Below are 10,791 nucleotides of genomic sequence, written 5' to 3'. Positions count from 1 at the left end.
AACAAAGGTTGTCCGCTCAAAAGTTCAGCGGCACGATTAACTTCGAAACAAAGGTTGTTTGCTCAAAGTTAGGCGGCACGAACGTTTGGCCGTACAGTCCATTTGACGAGCATGTCTAGCGGCAATCATACCTATTGATTGACTTGCGTCAATCAATATCGTTATAGACATGCTCGCCAAAGAAGGCGACGACCACAGTGGGGCCTAGCACATGCTCAGTTGCCAGAGGCACCAAGCACTTGGAAACAAAGGTTGTCCGCTCAAAATTTCAGCGGCACGATTAACTTCGAAACAAAGGTTGTTTGCTCAAAGTTAGGCGGCACGAACGTTTGGCCGTACAGTCCATTTGACGAGCATGTCTAGCGGCAATCATACCTATTGATTGACTTGCGTCAATCAATATCGTTATAGACACGCTCGCCAAAGAAAGTGACGACCAAAGTAGGGCCTAGCGCATACTCAGTTGCCTGCGGCATCAACGTGCTTAGTGTACACTCGGTTGCACCTTGGCAATCATACCTATTGATTAAGCCTATTGATTAAGGAATAATCAAATTATGAAGAGCAAGTAAATGCGAGATAAGAGAAGCATCAAAAAACCTATTTACTTATAAGACAACGCCCGTAGAAAGGCGTGTAAAAGTAGCTCAGAATTCTTGACCAGAAAAAAGAAAGAAAATTGTTGTGTGCTCAGCAGGCACAATGATACATGCGCCATCAGCGCCAAAACTTTACAACATAATTTTTTTTGCCCTTAGGCACGGGAACGCTTGAATAAAATTTTTAAAAAAAGCAGGAAAGGAAGCAAATCAGGGAGCGGCCGCATCGTCCTCGTCATCAGATGATACAAACTCAGGGGGCGGCTGACCAAGACGTTCAGCAGCCAACACAGCGGCACTGTGCTCCATTCGCCGCTGGAACCACCCAAGATCATACTCTGACATGTGGCTCTCCCAGGCGTGCTTAACAGCGTCCTTGGTCGCTTGTTCCCCCTGATCATAGGATTCCAGAAGACGCTCACGCAAGGTGCGAACTTGCGATCTGGCCGTCTCCAGCTCCCCACGAAGATGCTCGGCTTCCTCAGCCGCCTCTTTGACCTGAGGGTACTCCCGCAACTGGTCCTGAAGCGCCCGTATTTCCGCCGCCGCTGTCTTGGCCTCCTCGACCATTGCCACCATGTCCTTGTCCTGCGCCAAGATCTTCTTAAGCAGCTCGGCCTTGTCAGATCTCAACGCAGCTACCTCCTTCGCTTGAAGGTCTATGGTCGTCTGCATCTGCAGGCGGACCTCTTCAATGGACTTGAACGCATAGTCGCCATGGTGGGTGGACTCAGCCACCTGAGCTTTGAGCTCCTCAGCAGTGCGGGTCTTCCAACTCTTGCAGAATTCCATGCGGCAGAACAACTGCAAAAGAAGCTACATATTAGTAAATGACTCTAAAAGAGAAGACAAGTACAAGCAAGTTGGAAATAGACTTACGTCGAGAAGAGTGGCCTGGATCGCACCAAACTGGGCGTCAGTCTTGCGGCCAGGAAGAGAAGCAACATACTCTGCGGGGACGGCCTTAAAAACCTTGCGGCATATAGCCACCCTATCCTTTGACGAATAGTGGGGAGTAGCAGGTACGTTCTCGTCCTCGGCAGCAGCTGCATCCTTCCCTTTGTCTTTGGCTATAGGAAAAACAACGGCCTTAGGATGACGCGGAGAGTAAGAAGAACTGCCAGAGGAGGCTCGATACGTCTGAACGACGTTCGAATAATACTTACCGCCCGAAGACCTAGCTCGGCGGGCCACCTCCGCCGGTATCTGAGAGCGGACGTCGGCCGGGATTCCCGAAAGAGGGTCCTCCAGCTCGTCCGGATGCCCACCGGACCTCGATTTGGACACCAAGTCCACCACCAGAGACGGCTTGTCCACGCCCATCTCTTCGTCATCAGGGCATCCCCCCTCAGCAACCTTCGACTCGTCTTTCTTCACGAGACGGCGAGGTAGGGGTTTTGGCTTCTTGAAGGTACTCGGAGTCTCCGAGCCAGCCGGCACAGCTCTCTTCTTCAGCTGGGACAGAGTCGTCCCCTTCTTCTTCCCTGACGCCCTAGCCGCGTCCTTAGCTTGCTAAAAAGAAAGGACAGTCAAATATTAGGCCTCGTCATCTATCGCAAGTCACTCACTGAACAGTGGCTCGTCATTAAAAAGGACGCCCGTCTCAAAAATGACGAGGCGTACCTTTTCCATCACAAGTCACTCACAGAACAGTGGCTCGTCATTAAAAAAGGACGCCCGTCTCAAAAATGACGAGGCGTACCTTTTCCATCACAAGTCACTCACAGAACAGTGGCTCGTCATTAAAAAAGGACGCCCATCTCAAAAATGACGAGGCGTACCTCATCAATCACAAGTCACTCACAGAACAGTGGCTCGTCATTAAAAAGGACGCCCGTCTCAAAAATGACGAGGCGTACCTTTTCCATCACAAGTCACTCACAGAACAGTGGCTCGTCATTAAAAAAGGACGCCCGTCTCAAAAATGACAAGCGTACCTTTTCCATCTCAAGTCACTCACAGAACAGTGGCTCGTCATTAAAAAAGGACGCCCGTCTTAAAAACGACGAGGCGTACCTCATCAATCACAAGTCACTCACAGAACAGTGGCTCGTCATTAAAAAGGACGCCCGTCTCAAAAATGACGAGGCGTACCTTTTCAATCACAAGTCACTCACAGAACAGTGGCTCGTCATTGAAAAAGGACGCCCGTCTTAAAAATGACGGGGCGTACCTTATCAATCACAAGTCATTAAATAGTGGCTCGTCATTAAAAAAGGACGCCCGTCTTAAAAATGACGAGGCGTACCTTATCAAGTGCAACACTCATATAAAAATGGCTCGTCATAAAAAAGGACGCCCGTCTCGAAAATGACGAGGCGTACCCTATCAACCACGAGTCACTTGTAAAAAAGGGGTGGGGGTGGCCCGTCTTAAAAGGTGACGAGGCGCACCTTGGTAACCACAGGAAAAACACTCACAAAGGGGCCCGTCATTAAAAAGTGACGAGGCCAACATTAGCAAACATGGGTCACATGTCAGGATATCGGCTCGTCACTAAATAGACGTCCACTATAGACAATGGACGGAGGAAGCTTAACTTGCAAAAAACAACCTAAGAGAATACTCACCTTCTCCTCCAACTCGGCCTTGGCCTTTTGCATCTTGGCCTCATAGATGTCCGCCATCCAATCGGTCATATCGCCTTTCCCGGTATCCGCCGCCGACAACTTGCTCATTCCTTCCTCTGAGAACAAAAGAAATCCAAAGTTAGAAAAATGAATAAGACCAAGGCAGAGCGGCACATAAATTGGCATACAACCTCGAGTCATGGAATATCCTAAGCCTACGGCCGCTAGAAAAGCCTCGTTCCGAAACTGGCTAATGTGCGGCAACCACTCGGCCGGCACATGGAAACTCTTATCCACTGTTAAGTGGTAAGTGTTGGCCCTGAACAGGACCATTATCTGATCCCACTCTTCGGCAGTAAGGGGTGGAAGGGGCTCGTCACGATCCATGAAGTTGGCGTTGCAGTTCCAACGGCTCATTCGCTCATACATCTCCTGGTCGTCCGTGTAAAACACGACCCACCTCTTCCTCCACATATGCCACTTGCTGAGCTTGCCGACCACTGTCTGGTAGGTACCACGGCTGCTCAGATTAAACCACCCTTTGGCGGCACTAGGGGAACGAGAGAGGGAGACCAGATGCAGAAAGGCGTTGAAGGACGGCTCCACGTCGTTCAGCGCACATTTGGCAATGTAGCCAAAGATATCCGCCCATGAGTTGGGGGTCAGCTGGGCCACCCCAATATTAAAACCATCTAACACCTCCACAACGAAGGGGTGTGGAGGGAATCTCATGCCGAGTTTGATTGACGCGGCATACACAGGGAATTCTCCCTCGGCAAGCAGGCTGACGGTCGAGTCCAGACCGGCCGGCACGCGCATTTGGTACCCTTCCCCCACGCAGAGGTCATCCCTCATCTTGGCTCCGTGCCTGTCTAGCCACCGCATCCAGCCCACGTCTGGGTGAATTTCTGACGGAAGCAATTGGGCCTCCTCCCGTCCTCTGGGCCTAATAAGCTGGGGGGCAGCTTCTTGCTCCTCGGCGGCCGATGACAATGGAGCGACGCTTGGCTCCCCCACTGCCTGGCTCGCTGTACCCTCCGACGAGCTTGCCGCCTGCTCCCCCGCCTCGACGTACTCGTCGATCTCTTGAAAGAGTTCGGCAAATTCTTCGTCGACTGCCGAGGCGGTGAAAGAATATCTCTCCCTAGGAGGTGTCGATGCTCCTTCCCACAAGCGCAGGCGCGTAGGATCTGCCGTTTGCTTGGTTCTAGCCATGCCTTCTGCATAGTGAACGAAGCACGGCTTAGGGGTGACCAACAATGAAGAAAAAGACGCGATTGGACGTCCGCCCCGACAAAAGATGAACGGCGGAAAAATCTTAAATAAAACCTTTAAACCCTTACCTAGTACTAAGAGGTCGGCCACTAACAAAGAGAAAAATGACGAGAGGATAACAAAAACAAGAAAGGCGAAAACTAACCTTGAAAGATCCGCGAAGTACTTGGTGAAGAACAGGATGAGTTTCGCGAAGAACGGGATGAATTTCGCGAAGAACAGGATGAGTTTGACGAGGAAAAGGATGAGTCTCGTGGTGGCCGGAAATCGCCTGATGGTGGTAGGAACACGCCGGAAATCGCCTATGAGAGCTCTGTGAAAACGAAATGTAAAAAAATGAAATTTACCCCCCCTCTATATATAGGGAGGGGCAAAATGGAGAAAGGTGACACGTGTCACCCCCTCAACACCTGACCCAAAGATGAAGATGCAAATCAAAGATCAAGAAGCGATACCCGAAAAGTGTTTCCAGAAATGCCCTTCTTGAGGGGCAAATGTTGTGGGCAAAATTACCATGCCTTCGTGCACCAATGAAGATGTGACACCTGGCACGTATTGCGCCCCCTAAGCAGAAATCATGCAAAGTCTACTCCGGGGCATGAGTATTAATCTAGGTATCTACAATGTATGTATTTAAGTATGTATAAATGTACGTATAAAACCTATACCTGGAAAAGGGCTTAATTAGTATGTATCCCAAGTGAATTACTAAGCACAATAGGCCCAAATAGCCCACTATTGCTACAAGGGATCAGAGAATTGTAAGGAGAAAGGACACGTGTCCTTCTCCCATTCCCCAGCCAATCATGTAAGGGGAATATTAGGTCATTCCCACAAAAACCTAGTACTATAAATATTCCCACTTCCCTAGAAAAAGGGGTGACAATCAATATATTCTAGGGCAATTGCTGCTCTGCCTTCTCTCTACTTTCTCTCTCTATAAAAATACAATCTTGTTTAATCTTTAAAAGTTACCAAGAAACCTCCAAGGTATCTCACCGGAAAAACCCCACAACAATTCATATGATTAGTTATATGTTTATAAGACTCATTTTAAATTTGTTATGCACGCCTATGGGTCATTTGGGTCAATATAGGTCATTTATGGCCAAAAATGACATTTTCGATCCCAACTACCAACAAACGAACCTCTTTCCGCATTCTAACCCTTTTTCATGATTCATATGATTAGTTATATGTTTATAAGACTCATTTCAAGTTCGTTATGCACGCCTAAGGGTCATTTGGGTCGATATAGGTCATTTATGGCCAAAAAATGGCATTTTCGATCCCAACTACCAACAAACAAACCTATTTTCATATTCTAAACGTTTTTCATGATTCATATGATTATTTATATGTTTATAAGACTCATTTTAAGTTCGTTATGCACGCCTATGGGTCATTTGGGTCGATATAGGTCATTTATGGCCAAAAATGGCATTTTCGATCCCAAATATCAACAAAAGAACCAAAGTAGATGAGCATAAGGATTGGAAACCAAAGTAGATGAGAATAAGGATTGGAAACCTAATGCTAAGTATTTTAAACATGTAAAGGGTTAAGAATTCCTATTTTGGTTCATTAGTTGAGAGTTGGGAGCGAAAAACGGCTATTTTAGTCAAAATATGACACACAACGATCGAACGAGCCTCAAATGTGCATAAATTGACCAAAGTAGATGATAATGAGGATTGGTAACCTAATACTAAGTATTTTAAACATGTAAAGGGTTAAGAATTCCTATTTTGGTTCATTACTTGATAGTTGGGAGCGAAAACAACTATTTTAGTCAAAATATGACATGTAAGGATCGGACGAGCCTTAAATGTGCATAAATTGACCAAAGTAGATGAGAATGAGGAGTGGCAACATAATAATAAGTATTTTAAACATGTAAAGGGTTAAGAATTCCTATTTTGGTTCATTAGATGAGAGTTGGGAGCGAAAGCGACTATTTTAGTCAAAATATGACACATAACGATCGAACGAGCCTCAAATGTGCATAAATTGACCAAAATAGATGAGAATGAGGATTGCAAAAGTATTAAACATTCAAAAGGTTTAGTATTCCTATTTTGGTTCATTATTTGAGAGTTGGGAGCGAAAAAACGGCTAATTTAGTCAAAGTATGACATATAACGATCAAACGAGCCTTAAATGTGCATAAATTGACCAAAGTAGATGAGAATGAAGATTGGAAACCTAATACTAAGTATTTTAAACACTATCTGCACAAATCACAACAACAACAGTAATTAGTTTCAAAATTAAAAAACAACAATGCCGTTTAAATATTTGACAGTTGAAGATATTTCGTAAAATATAAGCAAAGTTAAAGAATTTAAGATAGTGTACCTCTTGAAAAACTCAGAAAAATCCCCAACAAATAGTATCAGATCCTCCAAAAAAACTGATTTGTTTTTAACAATTTTGGATAATATTTTTGTCACCGAAAATTCTTCTCTCTCCTCGTCTCCTCACTTTCTCTCTCTCCTTCTCTCTCTTTAACACTTCAATTTGAAAATCCAAAAACACGAAATTTCCTAATTTAACTGAAATTGCCGGCCTAAAAAGCAGAAATAAATATTAGGGCTATTTTCGGAAACGTGAGTGTGGTTTCGCCGGCCACCTGAGAAGGAGGAGAGCGCCGGTGGCTTCGCCGGTCAGCAGGGAGATGGTATCGCTGGTGAGAGAAGTACGTTGGCTGCAGGGAGGAGAGCAGTGTTGGTTTTTTTTTTTAGTTCTTAGGTTAAAGGTTGCGATTTTTTGAGGGAAAAGTTCACATTTTAATTTTTCTTTTTTTTTAATTTTTTTGTTCTTAAAGGTTGCACTTGTTTAATAAGGGCAACCTTTGATGAGCAACCTATAAGGATTTTTCCTCTAGTGAACATCGCACAAGGCATGCAACGCGCTCCTGTGCACGATTATCGCTAGTCGCTGCCTTACAGCTTCGTGCGCTTGTCCAACATGCGTTGGCACGCAAGCTCCCTCGCTTGTGCACGTCACTGCGCCTTGCATGCTACGTGCAAGGAGCTCGCCCGTAGGCTTCCCCCAACACCTCGCGCATGGCTGCACACATGCAGGCGACACGCCAAGCCATGCGCATCCCAGCGCTGGCTCGCTGCCCCTGCTCTTGCCTCGCTGCATGCACGCGCTACAACCTTGGCACGAGACAATGCTATGCACACTCACGCACATGGGCACATGGACATCAGCCATTGCCCTTGTTCGAGTGGATTTCTCGTCTAATGAACATCAATATCCAATTCAGCGTTACGAAACAAAATTTGCACGATTAAATTTTTCATAATTTTGACAATTCCAATCGTTTTTAATTACGAAAAATAATTAAAGTTGGTGATTTGTAAAAATTTTAAACAATCCAATTTATGAAATTTATAAATCTACGCTAACAATTATTCAAGTTTAACGAAAGATTATTATCAACAAAAATATGAATACATTAGATAAACCAATCCAAACATTTAAATCGTTCTAAAGATTTAAATTTCAGATCAAATTCGTTTAGGTAGACGATTAAAATCAACGAATCTAATAAAAAAAATTAATCCATGAATTTTTAAATAAGACTTTTGAACATGAAATCATATTAACCTACTCTCCTTACCAAAATTCCAAATCTAAGCAATTAATAAAATTAATTTTCGATCATAAAAATCATTAATTTACGGTTTTCAGAATTATGGTTTATAATTAATATTTATGAACGAATTAAATTTTAAAACCTTATAATAATCATAAAAAACATGCAGCACAAAATTAAATTAATTATAAGTCGAGTAGATATTATAATTGATTTTTAAAGCCGTCAAATTTCACGTTTTAATTCATTAAACACGATAAACGACAAAAAATCAAACTCCGGGGCTGAAATTCGCACATCTGCTCTCATGATTTTCTTAGAACGTCATTTCCATCGATTCGGGCTCAGAAAAATTGAAAATCCGATACTTTTCGTAAACAACAGTTTTTTCACGATTCAACCATAATCCGACAAAAAAATTCGAAAAAATAAATCAGAAAATTCAACAAGATTAAAAACATGAAAAATTTGCTAAAAAATACTTTAAGTACATGAAGCTCATGATACCACTGTTGGGATATGATGTGGCCTAAAAGAACGCCACCTGGCTGTACCATTAAAGCCCAAAAAGAAAGGCCCAAACGCTTGAGAGGCCCACCAGGTCTAAACCAAGCCCCCAAAACTTAGCAGGACACGTGTCCTGATCTTGCATAACATCCAATCATGCAGGACCAGTTCCCAAGAAACCCTAGCACTATAAATAGTGCAGATCCCTAGGTAAAAGAAAATCAATTCATTCCTACCAACCTAAAACTATCTTTGCTCTGCCTTCTCTCTACAAGTTACTTATCTCTCTAGCTTATACTTACTTAAGCATCGGAGGGAATATTCCTACGGGAATATTCTTGTTTTGCAGGTTGCCAGAAGTTCGTGCCAGGTCATACTTGATACCTCCGAGGAACGCATGCCACATCAGCACCGTAAAAGATCCCACAACATTTGGCGCCGTCTGTGGGGAGGTACAGTGTCATGGACGAACTACACTCTGACAGAGAATACACTGGTGAAGGAGAAGAGAGACGGCCCCTCGAAAGGAGCCAACGACACATAGAAGAAGCCAATCGAATCGCAAATGCAGGAAACACACCGCGACGGGTGCAGGAGGTTGAGGTGGTTGTAGAAGAAGAACCAATGACCGAGGCATCTCCGCCAGGCGGCCATCTAAGCCCCAGCATCCGAGACGCCATGCTAGATGAGAATCTAGATTTGCCAGTCTCGGTAGGCTCCCTACGCGAGATCTTAGCAGGATTCCAACAGCAAATGAATCAGACCTTTCGACAACAGATGAGCACTACATTGCAAGATGAAATTCGAAAAAATATGCTAATCTACAGCGCTGAGAGGACGGCTCCACAAAGACCCCTCAGCCTAGGCAACAATCGGATAAGCAGAATGCCACTCAGATCCAACGTATGGAGGGCTGGAGAAGGTTCTCGTCCACAAGCAAGCAGGGGAGTCAGCCCTGTGCCTGAGCACTCGGGAAACGCCCGCGACCCCCTACTTTCTTACCTCGAAGGGACCCGGTCATACGACCATCGTCTAGGGGAAGCCCACCAGCCGTCATACGGCTTGCCTCAAGGCGTCAAGAATATTATGAAGCTGAATCTGAACTATCAGACACCGGGTCCACTCCTGTGATGGAAGACCCGCCATTTTACCCCACTACACGTGGATAGACCCAGATGACGCCCAACAGAGTAAGCATGTGCACCCGCCTGCTATCCAACCGCCGTGAACCAACTTATCATATCCAGCAAGGGTTTAACAATCTAACGTTAAGGCACATAACGTTATGGATGAAAGTGATAGTCTTATGCTAGCAATTGGAACCAAAACTGATTTGGGTTCAATGGCTCATTTTGTGTGCATGGTGACTTGGATTGAGTGAGCTCGTTATATGGTCCTTATTATCAAGGTGGTACGTTAATCAAACTGGTCCGTTTAATCACATTGGTCCGCTTGTTTAAACAGATTGTACGCACTTATTATATTTAATTGCTTTGGTTAAAGTCGGTTTAATAAAGGGATATTTGTTTAAATCCCCAATTTAAATTCAGTCATTACTTAGCTTTGATTATTGCTGTTTGTAAGGAGAGTTTTAAGCCTTTGTAACCTCCAATTTAGTGACTGAATTAGGAGGCTTTAGAGCTTGTAACTGCTAGTTTTAAAGGCTCTTAAATGGCTCTTAATTAGCCGTTTAAAGCTCTTGTAGCTGTTGGTTTTTGGCTATTTATAGTCAGCTTCTTGATTGGAATAAACAACCAACTGGATGATTAAAACACTTGTTTGTTACATTTCGAATTATAGTTTATAATTCAGCCTTTTTCTTTGTTTTGGACGCGTTTCCTATTCAAAGAACTGATTGTGAGTCAATAGGTCTTGTCTTGCATTCACGATCAACGAGTTAAAGGTCTAGCTTGTTAATCAACTATCCTTGTTTATACAACGAGTTTTTAAACTCCTATCATTAGTGGTATCAGAGCTGTTGTTCGTGTGATCCGCCCAAAAAAAAAAAAAAAAAAAAAAAGAAAAAAAAAGGAGCTGCTGTTCGTAATTCTTACAAACTGAAATATGGATTTTGATGATCCTGACTTTCTACAACATCTCCAAGAAGCCTTGAAGAACGTTAGAGATGGGGGGTATCGTAGGCCTCCTAGGCGTGATCTACGGGCTATGGATGAATTCAAAGTCACCGAACTTCCTGAATTTGTTGGTGGAACAGATCCGGAAGCCTATTTGG

General features: G+C 44.2%; 1 protein-coding gene across 1 annotated transcript; it reads right to left on the bottom strand.

Annotated features, from left to right (window-relative positions):
* Nucleotides 1-770: 770 nt before the first annotated feature.
* Nucleotides 771-9,238, bottom strand: LOC130464807 (uncharacterized). The gene is made up of 5 exons (XM_056834034.1): nt 9,034-9,238; nt 7,640-7,692; nt 1,766-2,102; nt 1,479-1,669; nt 771-1,403 (listed from the first exon to the last, which is right to left on the bottom strand). Exons 1-5 carry the CDS (start codon nt 9,236-9,238, stop codon nt 810-812), a joined length of 1,380 nt encoding a protein of 459 aa, XP_056690012.1. The 3' UTR covers nt 771-809.
* Nucleotides 9,239-10,791: the final 1,553 nt, after the last annotated feature.

Source organism: Spinacia oleracea, unplaced genomic scaffold, assembly GCF_020520425.1.
Source record: "Spinacia oleracea cultivar Varoflay unplaced genomic scaffold, BTI_SOV_V1 SOVchr0_003, whole genome shotgun sequence".
In the NCBI taxonomy this organism is placed as follows: domain Eukaryota; kingdom Viridiplantae; phylum Streptophyta; class Magnoliopsida; order Caryophyllales; family Amaranthaceae; genus Spinacia; species Spinacia oleracea.
Note: the sequence above shows the minus strand (reverse complement) of the source record. Positions and strands in the feature narration are given on the sequence as shown.

Excerpts from the sequence above, each read along its gene's own strand:
- LOC130464807 (XM_056834034.1), bottom strand. The coding sequence starts at position 9,238 with ATGGCGTCTCGGATGCTGGGGCTTAGATGGCCGCCTGGCGGAGATGCC. Across the intron at positions 2,103-7,639 it reads ATGTCCATGTGCCCATGTGC|GACGCGGCTAGGGCGTCAGG; the intron begins GTGAGTGTGCAT and ends TAGCAAGCTAAG. Across the intron at positions 1,670-1,765 it reads CCGAGCTAGGTCTTCGGGCG|CCAAAGACAAAGGGAAGGAT; the intron begins GTAAGTATTATT and ends TTTTTCCTATAG.